The 24231-nt window shown below is 42.4% G+C and overlaps 1 protein-coding gene across 1 annotated transcript; it reads left to right on the forward strand.

The window, feature by feature from the left end:
* Positions 1 to 7070: 7070 nt before the first annotated feature.
* Positions 7071 to 21674, forward strand: LOC125112475 (60S ribosomal protein L23a-like). The gene is given in 6 exon segments (XM_047754643.1): positions 7071 to 7143; positions 8306 to 8512; positions 21158 to 21286; positions 21324 to 21587; positions 21590 to 21604; positions 21607 to 21674. Coding segments are annotated over 6 exon segments (756 nt in total).
* The last annotated feature ends 2557 nt before the right edge of the window (positions 21675 to 24231 follow it).

Consider the following 24231-nt stretch of genomic DNA (forward strand, 5'->3'; position numbering starts at 1 on the left):
ATCCCAGGTCTTCCTAAAAAACAAAATTATTTTACTTTACACCGCTACCTTCCTGACAGCATTTTTGCACATCCTTAATTTTAATACCTTCCGTGGTTGTTTGCTTGATTCATTTTAGGGGAAATATAAGAAACTGAATTTAGTTCATTGCCATGAATGACTCATTTTGAAGCCTTGTTTAAATCAGATATTAATAATCAAATATAAAGTTAATGCTCTATCAAGTCTGATGATTCAGGAGCTGCCTGGAATCCATGAAGTCAATAGAGAAATGAGGAATAATTACTGCATGAATGCCAAACAATTTACCAGCTCGCTAGTTCCATCCCAAACCCCCCACAATTTATCACCACCTCCTTTGTCCTTCCTCATTTCTCCCTCTTTCTGCCACAGACATGCCCACACGCAGGTGCTTACACACATACTCATCCATTATTTGAGAGATTTAAGTCAACCTAATAACAAAATTACATGAAGAAAACAAGGTGGTCAATTTCTCCCTTCATCACACATCTCCCTGTCTCTGCAGTATCTTTCAATTCCCTATTGTGTAGAACTGACAAAGAGACAAAGGCGGGGACCGATGGCATAAAACACAAAGTCTCAAATCGATCCCACCATCCATGGATTTCTATGGTTCCAAATTTTCAAGTGAAACATCACAGAGGGCAGTATAAATAGCTCTTGTACACTGAAGCACTTGTGTCCACTGGGAAAAGAGTATGGGACGCCTATAATCACAAGAGACAGTAGAGAAGAAAAGAAATTGTAGTGAAACCAACAGACAAAGATAAACATCTCTATCAATAAACAGCTCTTTCAAATTTATAAAGAAATCATCAAGGAATTCCTGTTGTGGCACAGCGGACACGAATCTGACTAGTATTCATGAGGATGCAGGTTCGATCTCTGGCCTTGCTCAGTGGGTTAAGGATGTGGCATTGCTGTGAGCTGTGGTGTAGGTTGCAGATGCGGGTTCAGATCCCGTGTTGCTGTGGCCGTGGAGTAGGCCAGCAGCTGCAGTTCTGACTCTACCCCTAGCCTGGGAACTTCCATATGCCATGGGTGCAGCCCTAAAAAGACAAAAAGAAAAAAAAGACAGAAAGAAAAAAAGAAATCATCAAGCTAGCATTCTATAGATGCAAACAGTGAGAAAAAAAATGTTTATCTTAGTAATCAATATGAAGACAACTCTAAAATACCGTTTTACACATATTAAATTAGTTTCAGGAAACATTTTGCAAATGCTAGTGAGGCTGGGATAAAAGGAGAAGTTAATAGCACTGAAAATTAGTATAAATGTCTGGAAAAGCAACACAACAACCAAAAAAAATGCATCCAGAATTATTAAAACATTCACACTATTGAATCCAGCAATGTAGCAGATCAATATTTATTCTAAGGAAATAATACAATAGAAGAAAAAACTATCTGCTAAAATGTGCTCACCTCAGGATTATTTATACAATAATTTAACAACTAATTATAAGAAAATAATTTAAGAAATGAAAATATTATCTGCTGGAATTTGCTCCCTGCAGCTTTACTTATAAAAGTGGAGGAGGATGGAGTTCCCTGGTGGCCTAACAGTTAAGAATCTGACATCACTGCTGTGGGTCGGATCACTGTGGTAGTGAGAGTTCAGTCTCTGGCCCAGGAATTTCTGCATGCCACTAGTGTGGCTCCCCCCACCCAAAAAAATAGAGGAGGAAAGCGTAGAATCAAATTAAATTAATATCCAAAAAAAAGAGAAATGATGTAAATAAGATCAGCTCCATGAAATATGGTATAGTTTTTTAAATAATTATAATCACTTCACATAAATATGAAAATGACATAAGTAAAAAATTAAGTGACTACAAATATGTTAAAATATAGAGTGGAGTTATGGGCTTTTTTTCCCTTCAAATTCTCTTTGAATTAAAAAATTTCTATTTGAAAAAAATTTTTTGTGCTTAATGGTTTTTAAAATTGATTTAAGGGGAACGTTAATAGTTTTTGGTTATACAACAGCTATGTCTTCTGAGCAGTACCCTGGGGTTTGAGATTCTAATAAAACCATCTTAAGCATATTTCTTGCTTGCTTGCTATGAGTGAAATGCAAATTAAAACCACAATGTAACATCCATTCACATACAATACATGGTTATAATCAACAACAGACAAATTAAAATGCTGGCAACAATGTAGAGAAACTGGGACCCTCACACATTACTTGTGGAAATGTAAAATGATGCAGAAAATATTGTACAATTGTTTGGCATTTTCTCAGGAAGATAAAAATACAATTATGGTTTGGTTTAAGAGCTCCACGCCTAGATATATGCCATACAGAACTGAAAGCCTGTGTTCAAACAAAAACTTATACATGAATATTCATAGCAGCACTGTTGACATTGGCCCAATGGTAGAAACAATTTGAATATCCATCAGTGGATGAATGGGTAAGCAGAAGAGGGTAGATCTATAAAGTTCCATATTATTCTGCCACATACAGAAGAGAGTAAAATGGTACATCCACTATGGAAAACTGCATGGTGGTTCATCAAAAACTCAAACATAAATTAATGCATCATCTGTCAATTCCACTTCAGGGCATATACCCAAAAGATTTGAAAGCAGGAAGTGAAACAGATATTTGTACACCTGTATTCATAGCAGCCTCACTCACACTGGCCAAAAGATGGAAGCAACCCAAGTATCTACCTGTGGGGAGATGAATCAATAAATAGAATGTGATATATACACAAAGGGATATTATTCAGCCTTAAAAACTAAGGAAATTCAGACACAGCCTACAGCATGTAGCATTAAGGTCATAATGCAAAGTTTAATAACCCAGTCACAAAAGGATGAATATTATACGACTCCATTTCTATGGAGTATCCAGGGAAATGAAATTCAGAGACAGAAGGTAGAATGTGGTTGACAAAGGTAGAATGTGGTTGACAAAGGTTGAAGAGAGTGTTCAATGGATGCAATTTCACTTGGAAAAAATGAAAAGGTAGGAGAGATGGACAGTGAGGATATTTGTACAGCAATGTAAATCTAAATGACTGTCACAGAACTATACTTTAAGTGGTTCAAATGGTAAATGTTATGTTCCATAGATTTAATCACTGTAGAAAACATGAATGAACCACTGATACGTGTTATAACATCCATGAACCTTGAAAACATCCTCAGCAAAAGAAGCCATATAGAAAAGGCCACGCAGATCATACTCAACTTATGGACTTTAAATCTATCCTGGTTATGAAAATGAGGGAAAGTATCAAGAACACTTTCAGAAAAAGAAAACGGTCAGAATGGAGAAAAAAAAAGTTTTCATCGTTTGAAAATGCACAATGGAAGAAAAATACAATGGAAGTTGTCATGTGAATTAGCATATGTGGGGTGTTCCCGTGGTAGCTCAGAGAAAACAAATCCAACTAGTATCCATGAGGATGCAGATTCAATCCCGGGCCTTGCTCAGTGGTTGGGGGATCCGGTGTTGCTGGGAGCTATGGTGTAGGTCACAGATGCAGCCTGGATCCCGAGTTGCTGTAGCTGTGGTGTAGGCCGGCAGCTATAGCTCCAATTTGACCCCTAGCCTGGGAACTTCCATATGTCCTGGGTAAGGCCCTAAACAGCAATCAACCAATCAATCAATTGGCATATGTGGTGAATCAAGGATGACTGGGGAATCTGAATTTAGAGATCAAGATACATTGTAATGCTACTGCATATTTTCTGTTATGTTTGAAATTACTAGAAAGTAAATAATCAGTACCATGCAGAAAAGGAAACATGTCAGTACCATGTCACTATCACGCAGAAAAGTAGGTAAGACACCAAACTTCATGATAGGGGCCAAACCTTACTCAGATTCAGCTAATTGCTCTTGTAGGAATCCACATATAATCTTCCCACAGGGCGACTTAATAATACTAGTAGTCACTAGGTCTTGGGTGCTGTGGGTGCTGGGCTATGGTAGAAATAATGGGATTCTTTTTTTCTCTTTCTTTTTAGGGCCGCACTTGTGGCATCTGGAAGTTCCCCGGTAAGGGGTCCAATCCAAGCTGCAGCTGAGGCTTACACCACAGTGGGCAACACCTGATCCAAGCCACATCTGCCATCTACATAGAGGCTTGTGGCAATGCTGGATCCTTAACCTGCTGAGCCAGGCCAGAGATCGAACCCGAATCCTCAAGGACAGACACTATGTCAAGTTCTTAACCTGCTGAGCCACAACGGCAAATTCCACAACAGGAACTCCCACAACAGGATCACTGAATTATAATTTTCCACATCAAATCACCAAAAGGTAGTAATAATACATGCATTTAGTAAAGTTGCATGATACAAAAGCAATAAACAAAGGTCAGTTGAGTTTCTATACACTAATAAAGAAGTAGAAGTATCAGAAAAATTAGGAAAACAATCCCATTCACAATGGCATCAAAAAGAACAAAATACCCACATATAAACTTGACCAATGATGTGAAAGACGTGCACAATCGAAACTGTAAGACACGAATAAACTGAAAAAAAAAATAAGTTGAAAACTATCCTGTGATCAGGCATTGGAAGAATACTGTTACACCATTCATCTAGCCAAAACAGTGTACTCATTCAATTCAACCTCTAACACAATTAAAATGGCATTTTTCACAGAAACAGAATAAACCTATCATTTGTGTGGAACCACAAAGGGCCCCAAATAGCCAAAGCGAACTCGAAAAAGAACAGACTGGAGGCACCTCCCTCCCTGACTTGAAACTATGACGCCACAGTTACCAAAACAGTGTGGAACTGACCCCAAAACATGTACAGGGAGCAGAGGAACAGAACAGAGAACCCAGAAATAAATCCAGTTAACTGATAACAAAGCCTAGGATAAACCTTGAGGCAAATCCCCTCAATAAATGACACCAAGAGAGTTCCCTAAGTGGCTCAGCAGTTAACAAACCCAACTAGCCATCCGTGAGGACGCGGGTTCGATCCCTGGCCTCCCTTAGTGGGCTAAGGATCCGGTGTTGCAGTGGGCTGTGGTGTAGGTAGTAGCCGGGGCGTGGATCCACCTTGCTGTGGCTGTGGTGTAGGCCAACGGCTACAGCTCCAACTGGGCCCCTAGCCTGGGAACCTCCACATGCCACGGGCACAACCCTAAAAAAAAAAAAAAAATGACACCAAGGAAACAAGATATCACACACCAAAGAGAGACACAGGAAACTGTCCACATTACCCACAAAAGTACCTAAAATCCAAGGATTTCCACAACAAGCCCTTCTTCTGGTGGCTCTTCCGAAAATGAAACTCAGCCACATACAGGAAGCTTCTCCCCACTTTTTCTTCACCTTTTACTCCCACGGCTGCGCCTCCCAGCGAGTCCTGAAGACACGGGCTCCCGTCTGCATGGCCAGGGTCCAGTGCTGTCCAGAAGCTGAAGCTCCAGTACGTCCTGAGGAGCCTGAGCTCCTGGCTGTCTACTCGGCCAGGCTTTCGGAAGCCAAGCCCTGGTGAATCCCAAATTCAGTTCAGCCAAAATTGTGATGCTAATCAACCTTTGTGGAGTCACATGTTATTAAGATTGAGAAGATGACATGAGCAGCCACCCTGTCTTGGGTGTTACGTATGATCTGACCCGACCGAGCGGTCGCGGCTTCTGGTGGTAGGGTCTGGCCACTGGGCAGGGGCAGTGTGGCTGTGGGCGGGGCCGGGTGGGCCTGGGCGGGATTGGGTGGTGCCGGGGGGCGGGGTCTTGGTCGCCCCGCCCTCCTTATGGGCTCCAGGGCAGCCTGCCTCAGGGCAGAGAGGAGAGCCTGTGAGTTTCCACAGCGACGCGTTCCCCGCGATGGGGGCGGGGTCGCCAAAAATATTTTTTAAAAACAAAAGTGGAGGCCCTTTGGTAAATACATACCAGCTTATAGGCACCTTACAGTGAAAGCAAATCTGTGGTATCTCTGTTTCCCTTGAGAAACAAGAAAATTCCTTGCCAAAAATCCTATCCTTTACCTCCTGGGCACCAGCATCCTTCAATCCATCTATTTGCTTGGGCTCTGTGACTAAGCCTTTGCTGGTGGAATATCTGTGAATGCCACGGCCCCATCTTCCTACATGCGGGTCTGTCTCTCTTCTGCTCTGCTAGCTTGAGATAGGCAGGTCGATCTTGACAGCCATATAAGAAACATGGCACAGCCATGGGATAGAAGGCTGGGTCCCCGAGTCATTCTTTGGCGTGAGCGGCACACCATCCCATTTTGACATTATGGTAAGCTGCTGAGACATGTGGATACACTAGTTAGAATAGCAAGTTTTACTCTATCACTCCCGGACTTTTAAATTGAAGATTTCTACTTCACTTTAGCAAGCAAGTAGCAGGAAATAAGCTGGAGCTTTGTCACGCAAAAATTCCAAGTCGGAACTCTAGCTCCCACGCACCTAACACTCGCTGACTCTATTCTCCCTCTTTCCATAAGGATGTAAACTAACCTTATTGTGGTGATCATTTTGCAAGAGACTTGATGCAGAATCGTTGTTACACACCTGAAACTAATATAATGTTGTTATGTCAATTATATTTCAATTTTTTAAAAAACTGTTCCTGTTTCTTATATACTATGCCCCTTTTTATTTAGAATTTATTTTTTCATCTAAGCAAAAACTCACAGTTTTGGTGTCAAATTATCATATCAATTAGCCTTTGAAAATACCCTACCGGATCTCATAGGGGAAGCAAGTGGGGAGCGTTATTGGTTGACTACTCAGCCCAGTCACACCAGGTGGGTGATTGGCTAGGTAACCTGTCTAGGTTAAAGTCAAGAGCAAGGAAGAGGACGTCTGAGAGCTTATGGCTTCAAAATGCACTCATGTGTCAAACTTTAGTCCCCGTGTTTCTCACAGTTCAGCATTTAAAAATCAGTCAAAAAATTTCCAGGGTTCCAAGACCTTGGGGAGAAGGCTAAAAAGAGTGGTCTGATTCCCTGGCACTACCAGCAGGTTGAATTGTCAAGGGTATATTTTCCTCAGCAGGGATGGTGATGCTTAAAGACACACTACAGTGTGGGTGATCTCCTGCCTGTGCTGACATGGCTAATGATCTTAGCACGATTCTGAGTCTTCGGCACAGCACCCCAGCAGCCGCTCACCATCCATCATTTGGTAGAACATGAGAAATTGCTGCCCCTGCTCCAAAGGCTGGGAATTTTCTCTAAAAATCTTGCAGTTGCAGTTCAAGGCTGCTTACCCTCAGACACTGTGGGAGCCTTCTGGAGCTGGCAAATGATTTAAGTGCCTTGAAACAGGAGTAAAGAGTCAGAAAGAGGAGCTCTTGAAGAGATGAAAAGGAAAGCTTTAAAATCACAAAGGGTGCCATTAACTTTATCTGATATAAACAGAGTAACTTTTTGCCTATAATGAATGTATTAATGAGATTAATCAAAATGTATCAGAAATAGGAGTTCCCGTCGTGGCGCAGTGGTTAACGAATCCGACTAGGAACCATGAGGTTGAGGGTTCGGTCCCTGCCCTTGCTCAGTGGGTTGACGATCCGGCGTTGCCGTGAGCTGTGGTGTAGGTTGCAGACGTGGCTCAGATCCCGCATTGCTGTGGCTCTGGCATGGGCCTGTGGCTACAGCTCTGATTCAACCCCTAGCCTGGGAACCTCCATGTGCCATGGGAGCGGCCCAAGAAATAGCAACAACAACAACAAAAAAAAAGACAAAAAAAATGTATCAGAAATAAAGTATTATTCTGTAGTTTTTTTTTTTTTTTCTTCTTAGGGCCACACCTGCAGCATATGGAAGTTCCCAGGGTAAAATCGGAGCTGCAGCTGCCAGCAACACGATCTGAGCTGCATCTGGGACCTACCCTACAGCTCAGGGACTGAATCCGCATCCTCATGGATACTAGTCAGGATCCTAACCCACTGAGCCACAACAGGAACACCCCAAAGTATTATTCATTCTTACACTTACCTTAACATACTTGAGAGCTTTTTTTTTTAGAAAAACTATTACATAACACTGGGGAGTTCCCTGGTAGCTAAGGGGGTTAAGGATCTGGCAGTGTCACTGCTGTGGCTCACTCAGGTCACCACTATGGTGTAGGTTTGATCCATGGCCCAGAACTTCCAAATGCCATGGCCTAGGCTAATAATAATAATAATAATAATAACCCTGGAAGTAAATGGAAACTGTAATATGGCAGCATGTGTGCATTGTCTGATCCTCTCCTCCCTACAAGTCTCCTTTCTACCATGATGTGACCTGATCAGAATGAGCATCAGACATTTGTTTGTATCTCCCTCTATTTTGTAATCTAGGCTCTGCCTATACCTTTATCCTCATGTTCATCACTTCCCAAAGATACCTGTGTACCAGCCACACAGAACTGCTTGGAGTTTCCCAAACTCCTCCAGAACTGTGTGCCTCTGCCCAACACACCCTCATCTTTTCCACTTACATGGAAGCTGCACAGAACCCTCCAAGTCTCAGCTCCAGCCTGGCCCCTACTGCAGACTCTTTTCTGGGTAAGCGCCCCCCTTCTGTGCACTCCCCACCCCATCACAGCATCCTCATGAAGCACTTGGCATGCATTTTTTTTTTGGTCATGTTTCGCTTTTTTTAGGGCCATACCCACAGCATATTGAAGTTCCCAGGCTAGGGATTAAATCAGAACCGCAGCTGCCAGCCTTTGCCACAGCCACAGCAATGAGGAATCCAAACTGTGTCTGTGACCTACACCACAGCTCACAGCAAGGCTGGATTCTTAACCCATTGAGGAAGGCCAGAGATTGAACCCAAATCCTTATGGATACTAGTCAATTTTTTAACCCACTGAGTCACGATGGGAACTCCCAGCACACACATTTGTAGTTGCAGGCTGACTTGCCTTTTGTTGTTGTTGTTGTTTAACAGACTGTAAGTCCCTCGAGGGCAGGAACAACCTTTCATCTTTGCATGCACAGAGCAGGTGTTGGCATATTGATAGTTGCTTAGTGAATTGGTTATACAACTGGTTGAGAGAATTCTGCACCATTTTGAAAGATGATGTCAAGATCACCTGTTAACCTAACCCCACACCTGAAAGCTTTTTAATTTTCTAGAACTCAGTGAAGCAACATGGTTACTAAGATGATGTAGAGATTAAGTTTGCTGAGACTAGGCTTGTTTTTTTTTTTTTGCCATTCCAATTTATAAGTAGTTTACCAGAAATTCTTAACAAGGTGCTTCTCTTTTACATGTCAGATGCTATGTTATAGGCAAGTGTTAACAATAGAAGCATCTAACCCTTATGTTCATATCACCACAACAGCCAAGACATAGAAGCAACCTACACATCCACTAACAAAAGAATGGATAAAGAAGACGTGGTACAGAAGTTCCCATTGCGGCACAGCAGAAAGGAATCCAACTAGTATCCATGAGGATGCACGCAGGTTCGATCCCTGATCTTGATCAGCGGGTCAGGGATCCAGCATTGCCCTGAGCTTCGGTGTAGATCACAGACGTGGATTGGATCCCATGCCACTATGGCTGTGGTGTAGGCTGGGAGCTGCAGCTCCAATTCAGCCCCCAGCCTGGGAACTTCCATATGCCCCAGGCGTGGCCCCAAAAAGAAAAAAAAAAAAAGATGTGGTACATATATACAATGGAATACTACTCAGCCACAAAGAAGAATGAAATAATGCCATTTGCAGCAACATGGATGGACCTGGAGATTCTCATATTCAGTGAAGTGAGTCAGAGGAAGACAAATACCATATGATATCACTTATTTGTGGAATCTAAAATATGACACAAATGAACCTATCTACAAAATAGAAACAGATTCAGAGACATAGAGAACAGACTTGTGGTTCCCAAGGGGGAGGAGGATGGATGGAGGAAGGATTGGGAGTTTGGGATCAGCAGATGCAAACTATTAAATATAGAATGGATAAACAACAAGGTCCTACCTGTAGCACAGGGAACTATAGTCCATATCCAATGATAAACCATAATGAAAAAATATGAAAAGGGATATATATTTACATACATAATCACCTTGCTGTACACCAGAATTTAACACATTATAAATCAATAACATACATTAAAAAAAAAAAAAGAAAGAGTTAGGGGGAGTATCTAGTATGCACATAGAATTCAGCCTTCTGTTGAATGAATCCATTCATTCAAGAAATTTGCAATGCCTGCTGTATGTCAAGCTGTTGTAAGTGTTGAAAATGCAGTAACGAAAGAAAAGAAAAAGACTAATAATGCCCTAATTGAGTTTACATTCCATATTAGGGATAGATACAAACCTCATAGATATGTGTTTTGTCAAGAACTATGAAAAAAAAAAACCAAAAACCCTAAATATCGTGGATAAAGAATGCAGTAGAGAGAAGAGGATTGCTATGCCATAGAGGAGTCAAGGACAGCTTCTCTGATAGTGACATTTTTCCAGTTGAGCCTGCAGCATGAGGAAGTTGCCAGGCCAAGGACTGAACCCTCACCACAGCAGTGACCCAAAGCCACAGCAGTGACAATGGCAGATCCTTAACTAGCGTTTAGGGAACTTCTAAAGTGCCATTTTGAGCAAAAACTTAAAGTGAAGGGTAACAGCAAGTGCAATGACCCTGAGAAAGGAGCCTGGGTGGCATTGGGCAGACACAGCAAGGTGTTACATGTGGCTGCGACAAAGGAGCAAAGGAAGATGAGGCAGGGCTGGTGGTGGCAGCGGAGCCAAGGTGCCAGGTTACAGAAGGTTGGCAGGCTATTGTAGTTAGAACCTTGGCTTTTACTCCAAGCGAAGTGGAGAATCACTGGAAGATTTTGAGAAGAGAGACCACATGCTCTTTTGTTTTCAAGATAACTGGCTGCCGTGTTAAGACCAGAGTCCAGGGAGCCAGGGATGAGTCAGGCAAAGTGGTTGGAAGACTATGATGATGACAGAGGCAAATGGTGGCCAAACCCCAAATGGTATCAGCGGTGGAGATATAAAACGCTGGTATTCTGGATATACTTTGAGAGTCAGAGCCACAAACTGAGTTACGAGAGAAAAACATTATGCTAATGATGACTGCAAGGTGAGAGGAAAAGATTTTGCCATTCACTGATATGTGGGATCCCATTAATGAGTATCTTTGGGGGAATACAATGTTTTCCATATTTTTCTGTTACATAAGAACATATTTATAACTTATATGCTTAAAACTTGGAGGACTATTTGAGGATATACTTTTTCCTTTTCTGTATCTCCCCATTCACGAAATGCTGGAGTTTTCATTTGTTTTTAGGGCTTTTTTTGTTTTGTTTTTGGTGGTTTGTTTGTTGTTGTTTTTGGTCAATCCCACGGCATGCAGAATATCCCAGGCCAGGGACTGAACCCATGCCATAGCCATGACGCCAGATGCTTAACTTGCTGCACCACCAAGGAATGCCCAGGAGCTTCTTTCTTGACGTCTCAAATGTCTCAGTCACCTTTGCTTTCTCTCTCATGTTCCCTCAGTCAAGACTCTGCACTTCTTGCTTCAATAGTGCAGCAGCCTCCCAACTGGTCTCCAGCCTTCCATCTTTGATGCCTCCAGTTCCTCCCTGATGATGAAAACAGAATTGTCACCACCACATTCAAAAATCTCTGATAGCCTTTGCTGAATTGCAACTGTGCCTCTCCATGGGGAAAAATCCACACAATGGGCGAGCCCTGTGTCCCACTACATAGCCCACCATGTGCCTGCTGATTCTGTTGTATATGCTTCTGGCCCCTTAGTTTTTTGTTGTTGTTGTTGTTTTTGTTTGTTTGTTTGTTTTTTGTCTTTTTAGGGCCGCACCCACGGCATATGGAGGTTCCCAGGCTAGGGGTCGAATCAGAGCTGTAGCCCCTGGCCTACACCACAGCCACAGAGCAATGCAGGATCGGAGCTGCATCTGCGACCTACACCACAACTCACAGCAACACCAGAACCTCAGCCCACTGAGCGAGGCTAGGGGTCGAACCCACAACCTCATGGTTCCTAGTCAGATTCATTAACCACTGAGCCATGATTGGAACTCCCTGGCCCCTTAGTTTTATTGCTTTGCACTAACCCCCCTTTCCAAGCCTGCTCCAGCCCCAAACTCACTTCTAACTGTACATGTGGTTATGTCTCCAGTCCTTAATGTTCATCATTCCAATGAAGCCCTTAAGCTTCGCCCAGTATGAATTCATCTTTTCCCTGGTACGCAGAAGTGCGGGTAAAGGTTTGCTCTTAGATCCTGAGATGCGGACCCACGAGCCTTCTTCCAGACTGGCAGGCAGCTGGAAGATGGGACCATGCACTCTTTCCTTGCTGTATCTCCAAAACAAGCAAGCAAAGAAGTAGATTCTGATGTTCCCAACACAGCTCAGCGGTAACGAACCCAACTAGCATCCATGAGGACACAGGTTTGATGCCTGACGTTGCTTAGAGGGTAAAAGATCCGGCATTGTCGTGAGCTGCAAGGTAGGTCGCAGACGTGGCTCAGATCTTGTGTTGCCTCAGCTGTGGTGTAGACTGGCAGCTGCAGCTCTGCTTTAACCCCTAGCCTGGGAACATCCATATGCCGCGGGTATGGCCCTAAAAAGATTTTTAAAAAGAAGAAGAAGTTGGAGTTCCCATCATGGCACAGTTATTAACGAATCCGACTAGGAACCGTGAGGTTGTGGGTTTGATCCCTGGCCTTGCTCAGTGGGTTAAGGATCTGGCATTGCTGTGAGCTGTGGTGTAGGTTGCAGATGGGGCTCGGATCCCGCATTGCTGTGGCTCTGGCGTAGGCTGGTGGCTACAGCTCCGATTTGACCCCAAGCCTGGGAACCTCCATATGCCGCGGGAGTGGCCCAAGAAATAGCAAAAAGACAAAAAAAAAAAAAAAAGAAGAAGAAGTAGATTCCACGGTCTCTTCTCCATGGACCAAAATAGCTACAACAGATGGTCACAGCCCTAATTCCCACGGCGATAACTTTAAGGTTGGGCATGTACTCTGAGGGTACATACTTTCCTGAAAGAACAGGCTGAGCTACCTAGGGGAAAAAAGGTCTGGCCTAAGGCACTTCTGGTTTTCCTTTATCATCCAAAAGAAAAGATCTCCACCAGTCATCTCTCTTCTTGTAGAAGAGGATCAGCAAACTACAGCCAAGAGCCAAATTCTACCCTCTGTTTCTGTAAATAAAAATATTGAATACAAAAATAAAGGGGAGGCGTTCCCTGGTGGCTCCGTGGGTTAAGGATCTGGCATTGTCACTGCAAGTGGCTCTAGTTACGGCTGTGGCATGGGTTCCATCCTTGCCCTGGGCAAAAAAAGATATCATTTCTCTCCCCTCTACACACTCACGCCTCTTTGGGCTTCTACTTAGCAGTCTGTACTAGCTACTTACATATATATATATTTCTGTATTTCCTTTCGGACAGTGGCTTACTGTATGCAAATACAGAATTTTATTAACCACATCTTGACAGTGCCCAGCAGAGCACTGCTCAGAATAGACCCTCAATAAATACTCATGATAGGCTTAAATAGCAAATTGCAGGGAGAAGAGGCTTAATATTGAGGAAGGATCTGCAGGATTTTCGGCTGGTCCCCACCCACACGCCACCAGCACACACAACACTATTTTTTTAAATGCATTTTCTTTTATTGGATCTTATTATCATCATAGTCTGTTGAGAACAAAACCACCAAAACAATGTGTTTTAAAGGTCATATTCAGACACTCTCCATAAATCTAAGCCTCTCTGGAGTCATATTTAGAAAACATTGTAAAGTAAATTAGATGTTTGGTTCCTTTGAGGCCAAGTATGTTTTCATTTCTGTGTGCAAATAAAAAAATATTGATTTTTCTCTTTCTTTTACGAAGAAAAAGTCTTTAAAATACACGTGGCCACCTGCTTGCGTGCTGCAGAAAACCAGATGTCAAAGGGCCGTGAAATAGAAAAATTAGTACTGGGTCTCATAACTTCAGGATACCCGAAGGGAAAACTGATGAATGTTATGAGTTGGAGACTTAAGGCTAGCTAGTTATATTCTGCTTAATATCAGGAAAGCCTCCAGCACCCACTTCACTGCTCTATATTCGTATTATTGGCATAAATGTCTTTTCCTACTAGATTGCTGCCCCGAGAGCCCGACTTCATTCCTACATATCAAAATTATTGGTCCATTTTTCTTCACTAGATTATCAATTCCTTGAGGGTTATATTCCCTAAAGCTATTGGAACTGATAAATGTGATTCTCCTCGCTAGACTTCAAGTTCCTGGAGGGCAGGAACTGGCCTTTGTTTATATTCCACCAGCTCTTACCATAAATCTTTGCACCAAGGGTTCACTCCACACATGTGAAATTGACCTTGGGCTTGGCTGCTACTCTGTTTGACTTCCAGGCTTTGCTAAAGGACGCTGCAACTTATCAGTGATATACAATCTTCTGTTAATTGCAATGGAGGCTCAGAAGCCACAGCAGAGACCCAAAGTGACAGTCATTTAAATAGTCCAGGTGCCAGCTTTCCAAGACTTAGTCCTCCTGGGTAGCCTCCTTGGGCAGGTGACTCTGGGATACTGCGTATGTTGGGTAGGTTGTTAATTATTTAATTAATTATCTTTTGGCTGCCACACACCATATGGAGTTCCTGGGGCCAGGGGTTAGATCCAAGCCACAGGTGTGACCTAAATCGCAGCTGGTGGCAATGCCAGATCCTTAAGTGACTGTGCCAGGCCAGGGATCGAACCTGCGTCCCAGCCCTCCCAAAAGGCCGCCAATCCCATTGCACCACAGCAGGAACTCTGCTAGAATGTTAATTTTTCCTGATGCCTGCTGCACCACTCAATGGGGTCTCATTCACATTGTGGGCTCTGGGAAGGATGCCCCCTATGCTAGTCTCATGTCCAGCGGCACAGCTGTATCCAGTGGTGGCTCCAGGATGGGAGAGATCCATGCTTCTTTTTCGTATTGCTCCCCTACCTCCTATGCAGTTCCCGGACCCATCCCACTCCAAGAGAGACTGCTGCCACCACATCCACACCCCAGGAAGAGCAGGCTAACTGGAAGCTGCACGTGTCACTTCTCACACGCCATCATCTAGAACTTAGTCATACAGGCACGCCCAGCTCCAAGGGACACTAGAAGACATCCTTCTTCTGAGTGGCAAGTTGTGACACAAGGGTTCCAAGACTATAAAAAAGAACATATTCGAGGGACGACTACAAGTCTCATTTACAAACCAGAAGTCACCTTTCATTGTGTCACTTACATTTCTGGTTCTGCAATCTTTGTTTGTTTGTTTTGGTCTTTTTAGGGCTGCCCCTGTGGCATATGGAGGTTCCCAGGCTAGGAGTCAAATCAGAGCTGTAGCCGAAGACCCACACCACAGCCACAGCCACAGCCACACAAGATCTGAGCTGTGTCTGCAAGCTACATCACAGCTCACGGCAATGGCGGATCCTTAACCTGTTGATCGTGGCCAGGAATAGAACCTGCATCCTCATAGATGCTAGTCAGATTCATTTCTGCTGAGCCACGACGGGAACTCCTGGTTCCGCAATCTTGATTCCAGCTACCCCTCTCCTCTGTTCCTGGTAACCAGGAATATCTCATGTGTTGCCTGAACTTCTGCAGTATCCTCTGTGAAAAATGACAGTTTTGTTTCTTTCTTTCTCAGTCTTTTACTTTTTCTCCCCTTACTTCACTAACCAGGACCTCCAGAGCAAAGCTGATTTGAAAATGTCATAGCATAGAGAAATGCAGATCAAAACTACAATGAGGTATCACCTCACACAAGTCTGAATGGACATCACCAAAGTCTACAAACAACAAATGCTGGAGAGGGTGAGGAGAGAAGGGAACGCTCCTACACTGCTGGCGGGAATGTAAATTGGTACAACCACTGTGGAAAACAGTGTGGAGGTTCCTCAATACTAAAAATAGAACTACTATCAGCAATCCCACTCCTGGGCATCGATCCAGAAAAAACCATAATTCAAAAACACACGTGCACCCCAATGTTCACTGCAGTACCGTTTACAATAATCAAGACATCGAAGCACTTTGTCTTCTTAGGGCCCCACCTGAGGCCTATAGAGGTTCCCGGGCTAGGGGTCGAATCGGAGCTAAAGCCGCTGGCCTATGATGCCACAGCCACAGCCACACCCGACTGGAGCCACACCTGTGAATTATACCACAGCCCAGGACAACACCAGCTCCTTAACCCACTGATCGAGGTCAGGGATCGAACCAGCATCCTCATGGATACTAGTCAGATTCGTTTCCACTGTGCCACAAAAGGAACTCCCTTTTTATTCTCAATTTAAGGAACTCGGTGGCTTTAACCAAGAGTTTTTGAGAGATAAAGAACCTCTGGGATCTCCAGAAGCATCCCCTCTCTAATTTCTCAGAGATTTCGTTGGTTGCTTAGAGACTCAAGGGTCTCCTGCCCCAGCTTCTCTATTAAACAAATTCTGGCTTTCAGTCATTAGGGTATAAATTTAACATGTTTCATCTCTATCAGCATAACAGTGTTTTTGTCATTTTTGTTTTATGTATTCATGTACTATTTTTCAAAAGCTTTTAGAAGATTAATAAAGACCATACATTAAACTGGAAATATAGAAATAGATGGCAATTAACCTCACAGAACATTACAGCTAGTAGAGAAAATCATCACTAAGGTGTAGTTAACATATAAATTAATGCAGGTCATATGCCACAGTATTATCAAAATTGACCTGTTAAGTTTTTCTTTTTCTTTTTCTTTTTTTTTTTTTGGTCTTTTTAGGGCCACGCCTGCGGCATATGGAGGTTCCCAGGCTAGAGGTCCAGTCAGAGCTACAGCTGCCAGCCTATACCAGAGCCACAGCAATGCCAGATCCTTAACCCACTGAGTGAGGCCAGGGATCGAACCCACAAGCTCATGGTTCCTAGTCGGATTCCTTTCTGCTGTGCCATGACAGGAACCTCCGACCTATAAGTTTTTCTGATGTTCTTTATAATTCAGGTTCGGTATTGACTATGCCAAACAACCATATCAGTTCTTCACAGAAAATAAAGATTTCCCAGCACTAGACTTTGGGGGAAAAAAACCTTTAATGCTCTTCACGTAGGTAATGTAGAGCATGTGATTTAAACTCTGAAGGAAATGCAGAAGTAGATTGCCTGGGATGGTTTATTGTTTCTCTCAAGGTAAGCAGAGGGCAGAATTCCACAGTGAAACTCACTAAACATAATTTTTCAAGCTATCCGAACGTTTTGGGCTAAGTAGTGTGTTAGGCTCCTCCTTGGTCCACAGGAGTAGGGCATTCGCATTTGTTCGGAGTTATGATCTTAAAACTTTAGGAGTTCCCTTGTGGTGAAGCGGGCTAATGATTCGGCATTGTCACTGCAGTGGCTTGAGTCACTGCTGTGGCGTGGGTTCAACTCCTGGCCCGGGAATGTCCACACATTGCAGTCATGGCCCCCCAAAAAACCCCACTTTCTTTAAATAGGTCTATAATTTCCCAGCTAGATTATCTTTTAGTATGAGCTGTGCAGTGGGCATTGTAGTTTTAATTAATTTCTGGCAAAGGCTTACTTCCTGTGACTGAGCAAAGATGGACAGAAATGATTCATCACTCTCCCCATGAGAAAGAGGATTTATGCCCGCTATTCATGACTCTGGGCTGGCTCCATATCTGCCTGAATAGAGTGGGCTGCAAGTGAGGCTGGACCACTTATGAGTCTCCTCTTTATGAGGACCGTGTCCCCTTCTTCTTCTGGGGACACAGCCCCTCAGAACCCCAGCTACCTGGGAGAAGCCAAGGCCAGACAGAAAGTCCCTGTGGAGGAAAGAGCTGAGTGAGGGCCCTGGCTCTGCTCCCAGGTGCCAACCAGGTGTGTGACCCATCATGGATACTCTAACTCAACTGAATCCCCCACTGGCTGCAGCCTCAGCTGACATCATATGGGGCAATGAAACTGCCCAGCTCAGCCCAGTCAATGCAGAAGCCAGTGGGAAAGTACAATGACTGCTTTTTTAAATTTTTTATTATACTTGATTTACAATGTTCTGTCAATTTCTACTGTACGGCAAAGTGACTTAGTGATACATGTACATACACATTCTCTTTCTCACATTATCCTCCATCATATTCCATCACAAGTGACTAGATACAGTTCCCTGTGCTGTACGGCAGGACCTCATTGCTTATTCACTCCAAATGCAATAGTTTGCATCTATGAACCCCAGATTCCTAGTCCATCCCACTCCCTCCCCCTCCCCCTTGGCAACAAGTCTGTTCTCCAAATCCATGAGTTTGTTTCTTTTCTCTAGATAGGTTCATTTGTACCATCCACTAAGTTTTGGTGTGGTTTCTTTTCTTTTCTTTTCTTTTCTTTTCTTTTTTCTGTCTTTTCTAGGGCTACACCTGCGGCATATGGAGGTTCCCAGGCTAGGGGTCTAATCAGAGCTGTAGCCACCGGCCTACGCCAGAGCCACAGAAACTCGGGATCCGAGTCGCATCTGTGACCTACACCACAGCTCACAGCAACACTGGATCCTTAACCCACTGCGCGAGGCCAGGGATCGAACCTGCCACCTCATGGTTCCTAGTTGGATTTGTTAACCACTGAGCCATGACAGGAATTCCTGGTGTGATTTCTTAACTCAGTAATATAGAATAAAAAGAACTTCTCATCCACATTTCCATTCACTGCATGCAGTCTTGCTTCAGCCACTAACACTCCCATGAATCTGTACTGGTCCAGTTTGTACTTTAACAAATCACTGGGAAACACAGGGGACATTTCCCACTCTCGCCCTGCTGCCTTGGATTACTGACCACTCCTCGGTTTAAAAAATACCGGAGTTAATATTTTCATGTGGTTCAGAAACCAGAAAGGTTTTTTTTAGCCTTTTATTTAATTTTAATTTAATTTAATTTTATTTTTATGGCTGCATCTACAACATAAAGTCTCTGGGCTAATGGTCAAAGTGGAGCGGCAGCTAAGGCCTACACCACAGCCACAGCAACGCTAGATCCAAGTGGCATCTGCAACCCATGTTCCAGCTTACAGCAACGCCGGATCCTTAACCCACGGAGGGAGGCCGGGGATCAAACCTGCGTGCTTGTGGACACTATGTTGGATTCCTAGCCCACTGAGCCACAATGGGAACTCCCAGAAACTAGAAAGTTTAAAATCTTCACCAGGAACAAGTCCCCTGTTTTCTTGCCACACCCGGCCAGTTCTATGCCCATCACTGGGTAAAAACAATGTATTTCATATCTTTCTAGAGTTTATGTCTACCTCAGTGGGTAAAAACTATATATACATTTCTAGAGTTTCTGTGTATACATACAAATGTGTGTGTGTGTAAAATGTTTCTCCTCTTCTCACTTTTTAAACAAGACATGCTTTTAAAAAAAAATTTTTTTTTTTTAATTTTATGGCTGCACCCACAGCATATGGAAGATTCTGGGCCAGGGATGGAATCTAAGCCACAAGGCAACACTGGTTCCTTTAACCCACTGCACCAGGCCAGGGGTTGAACCCACATCTCCGCAGGAGCTCAGCCACTGCAGTCAGATTCTTAATCCACTATGCCACAGCAGGAACTCCAAAACCCGCATATATACGCACTAGTCCACCCTCTTGCTTCTCTCCCCAACCCCACCCCCACACTGTATAACTGAATCATTTTGCTGTAAACCTAACATAATATCATTAATCATTTTGCTGTAAACCTAACATAGTATCATAAATCAACTGTATTTCAAAAAAAATTTTTTTAATATTATGTGTACCTCATTTGGTTGTTATACTTAAATGAAATGAATAAACACATGGCCCAGAACACAATAATTTCAATAAATCTTATAACTTGATATTACTATTATCATCATTACCTTGCTATTTTTGTGTACCAAAAATAATTGTAAATTGTAAACAAAAATGTCCATCAATGGACAAATACATATTGAGAAACACCATGCACATATATTTATGTACACACATGAATCTCCAAGACATGTGAGCCAAATCATATAAAATATATTTAGATTCTTTCCATTTATGTAATGATTTGTGTGTGTGTGTGTGTAAAGAGGAACAGAAAAAATAAATGTGTCTAAAAAGATAACAAGTTGTTATTAATGCCTAAAAGTACGTGAACGCAGAGGAAAGGTGAAGAGAAACTTACACTTTTTTTTTTACCCTGGGTCATTCTGCATTGTTTGAATTTTCACCTTTCTGAACAGCCAATAGAAGCTGCAACGGTCCCCCTAAAATCCTGACTCATCTGAAACCACAACAGCTGGACCATATGACATCAGTCTTCTCTAAGCATCTCTCAGATCAGAAATGAGAGAAGATAATGTATAATCTCGAGTTTGCTCACTATTTAGGATGTCAGAGATATATACTTAATATTTTTTTTTTTTTGATGGGGACTTAGGTTGAGCTTCAGGTTTTTGGAAAATCATCTTAACTTTAACAATGGCAGATTAATGAGGTATTTCTGAGCAAAATGATTTCATTGTATTCTGATGAAGGGACTCTTCATTCAAGAAACCTATAGCACTTTTATACTCTCTAATTAATACCATACACACAAATTATTAATAATATGCTGACACAATAGAACTCTTTGAAAAGATCTTCTGTTGTAAGGATAATGGTCACCCAGCCTCTCAGCCCTGGGACTCGTATCAGTGAATCAAAGATCCTCTTCCTGCCTCCCTGTGGGCACTACCAGGGGGCCAGGCTGGCTGGGAAATATCTCCGGACAGCTGCTGCCTCATATTAACTATGCACTAGCAAAAGACTCTCCCATCAGGGTACCATACATATCCTAAGAGACCAGGAGTTCCTATTGTGGCTCAGCGGTTAAGGAATCTGACTAGTATCCATGAGGCCGCAGGTTCGATCCCTGGCCTCACTCAGTGGGTTAAGGATCTGGCATTGCCATTAGCAGTGGTGTAGGTCACAGACATGGCTCGGATCCTGCGTTGCTGTGGCTCTGGTGTAGGCCGGCAGCTACAGCTCCAATTGGACCCCTAGCCTGGGAACCTCCATATGCTGTGGGTACAGCCCTAAAAAGTACCAAAAAAAAAAAAAAAAAGAGAGAGAGAGAGAGAGACCAGTGCCCATGCAGTTTCTTTCCACTATGCTACTACTAAATGAAACTAAAGCTTTCTGCCGTTAATTCAAGATCAGAAAACAGTTAACCTTTCCACAAAGAGGGTGCCGAAGGCAAAGAAGGAAGCCCCCACCCCTCCTGAAGTCCAAGCCAAAGCAAAGGCTTTGAAAACCAAGAAAGCAGTGTTGAGAGGCATCCACGGCCCACCCCCCCCCCCCGCCGCCACACACACACAAAGATCTGATCTGGATGTCACCCACCTTCCTATGGCCCCAAACACTGTGGCTCTGGAGGCAGCCCAAATATCCTTGGAAGAGCGCCCCTAGAAGAAACGAGCTTGACCACTGTGCCATCATCAAATTCCCCCTCACTCGGTCAGCCTTGAAGAAGACAGAAGACAACACACCTGTGTTCACCATGGATGTCAAGGCCAACAAGCACCAGATTAAACAGGCTGTGAAGAAGCTCTATGACATTGACTTGGCTAAGGTGAACCCTCTGATCAGCCTGATGGAGAGAAGAGGCATATGTTCGACTGGCTCCTGACTATGATGCTTTGGATGCTGCTAATAAAATTGGGATCATCTAAACCGAGTCCAGCTGGTTATTTCCAAATATAAAAGTCTTCACTAAAAGAAAAAAAAAAAGTTAAATAGAAGCCATCACTCAAATTGATAAAAATGGGGGAAAAAAACAAAAAAGAAACCTTTTTTTTTTCTTCCTGGCCATGCCCACAGCATGTGGAAGTTCCTGGGCCAGTTGTGACTTACGCCTGCTGCACCACACGGGAGCTTCCGGGAAAAGAAATTCTTACCAAAATGATTCTCTGGAAGTGATATTAAATTCTACCCCAGAAATATGTGGGTTTGACAGGACTTCAGAAATGTCACCTGGCACAATATAAAGCGAATTGTCATTAATTCCAACTAACACGGATTGGGCACTTACATTTGCCAAGCTCTGTGCTACATAGTTAATAGATGTTATCTCATTTGCACTAACAATTTCTCACCCCATTTTATGGATGAGTACTCAGAAGCTTAAGAAAATTAAGCACTTTGCCACAAATCTAGCACAGGGCTCACTCCAAGGCCCCCAGTCTTAACCATTACATGCATCACGTTCCACCACGGAAGGTGCTCATGAGAAAATTTAAAAATACCTGTCATCAGAATCTAATAATAACATCCTAGTCTACTGTTTATTATTTTGTTAGTAACTGTCAAGAAATAAATCTATGTAGTCTTTATCCCTCAAGAAATATTGAGAGCTTTAAATTAATTCATTTCATCCAGTACAAGACTATAATTAATACTAAAACAACTCAGCCTTAATTCTACAAAAGTTTAAAATAAATGTGGAAATGGTTTCTTCTTTTACTGTTTACCCAACAAATCACATACTCCACCACTATATACTAAATAATTAACCAACGAGGACCTACTGTATGGCACAGGGAACCATACTCAATATTTTGTAATCATCTATTGGGGAAAGAATTTGAAAAAGGATATATATGAAAAAGGATATATATACACATAAGTGTATATATATACTTGTATATGCACATACATATAAATATATATATATACTTTATGTATATAAAGTATATATAAAAGTATGCATATATACATAAGTGTATGTGTATATTTGTGTGTATAAGTATGTACATATATAAAACTGAATCACTGTGCTGTACACCTGAAACTAACACAACAGTGTAAATCAACTATACTTCAATTAAAAAATTAAAAATAAAATACAAAATATTTTTAAATTTAAAAATAAATAAATAAAATAGGGGAGTTCCCGTCATGGCTCAGCAGAAACGAATCCGACTAGTATCCATGAGGATGCAGGTTTGATCCCTGGCCTCGCTCAGTGGGTTAAGGATCCAGTGTTGCCGAGAGCTATGGTGTAGGTCACAGACACAGCTTGGATCCCCACAGCTTGGTGTGGCTGTGGTATAAGCCAGCAGCTGCGGCTCCAATTCAACTCCTCGCCTGGGACCCTCCATATGCCGTGGGTACAGCCCTAAAAAGCAAAAGAAAAAAAAAAGAAAATGAAATAATAAATAAATTAATTAATTAAATGAACCAACTCAAGGACTATTTACAAGGCATACATGTATCTAAAGTTAATTCACAGGGAGTTCCTGTTGTGGCTCATCGGGCTAAGAACCCCCATAATGTCCATGTGGATGAGGATTTGATCTCTGGCCTGGCTCAGTGGGTTAAGGATCCAGTGTTGCCACAAGCTATGGCGTAGGGCACAGATGTGGCTTGGATCTCGAGTTGCTGTGGCTGTGGTGTAGGACTGTACCTTCAGCTCCAATTCAACCCCTAGTCCAGGAACTTCATATGCCACAGGTGCATCCATAAAAAGAAACAAAATAATAATAAGGTTAATTCACAGAAACTCCTTTTAAATAATTCATCAAAAACTATCTGAATTCTTTTACATAAAGCAGATAATTCCGTAAGTATAATGAGGAATTTTTCAGGGCCAAAAATGCTTAAAAACCATGAGCGTGTACAACCTGTAAAATAACTTCTCACGCAGCTGGTTTTAGAGGCCTTTTCTGCTGGCTATGCTCAGACCTAATTTTTTCCACCTATCACACATTGTTTGTTCATTCCAGCTGCTACAGATAACATCAATATTCTGCAAAAAAAAAAAAAAATCCTGAAGCTTTGAACTTCATGAAATTTTAATTTCATTTTTAAAAATATAATACATTTCTAATGCTACAAAATCAATTTCTACATATATATGTTGATTTTGGAAATGAAACAAAAAAGTAATAGCAGATTTTAGGCCAAATGCTTATGCATACAAGTCACAAGTAAAGCTGTAGCTTTAAAAAGAAATATTTGATGCCCAAAAACTGACATTCTCCCAGCAGAAAACTGTTGAATTTTTTTCTTCTTGAGTACATTAATGTAAATTAATCTTTCCATTTCCTCAGTTCTTAAGATTAATTTCTGTTGTAAGAGGCTTAATAAAGTTCAGTTAAAATACATTCAGTAAAACTACCTTCTGAACATACTAATTTAACCACAAACCTATTTTAGTCAACAGATGATTAAATTGTAAATCACTCAGGCAAATTATAATTACTTTCTGTTGTGCACATTTCTCAAAAA

Source organism: Phacochoerus africanus, chromosome 12 (assembly GCF_016906955.1).
Source record: "Phacochoerus africanus isolate WHEZ1 chromosome 12, ROS_Pafr_v1, whole genome shotgun sequence".
Taxonomy (NCBI): Eukaryota; Metazoa; Chordata; class Mammalia; order Artiodactyla; family Suidae; genus Phacochoerus; species Phacochoerus africanus.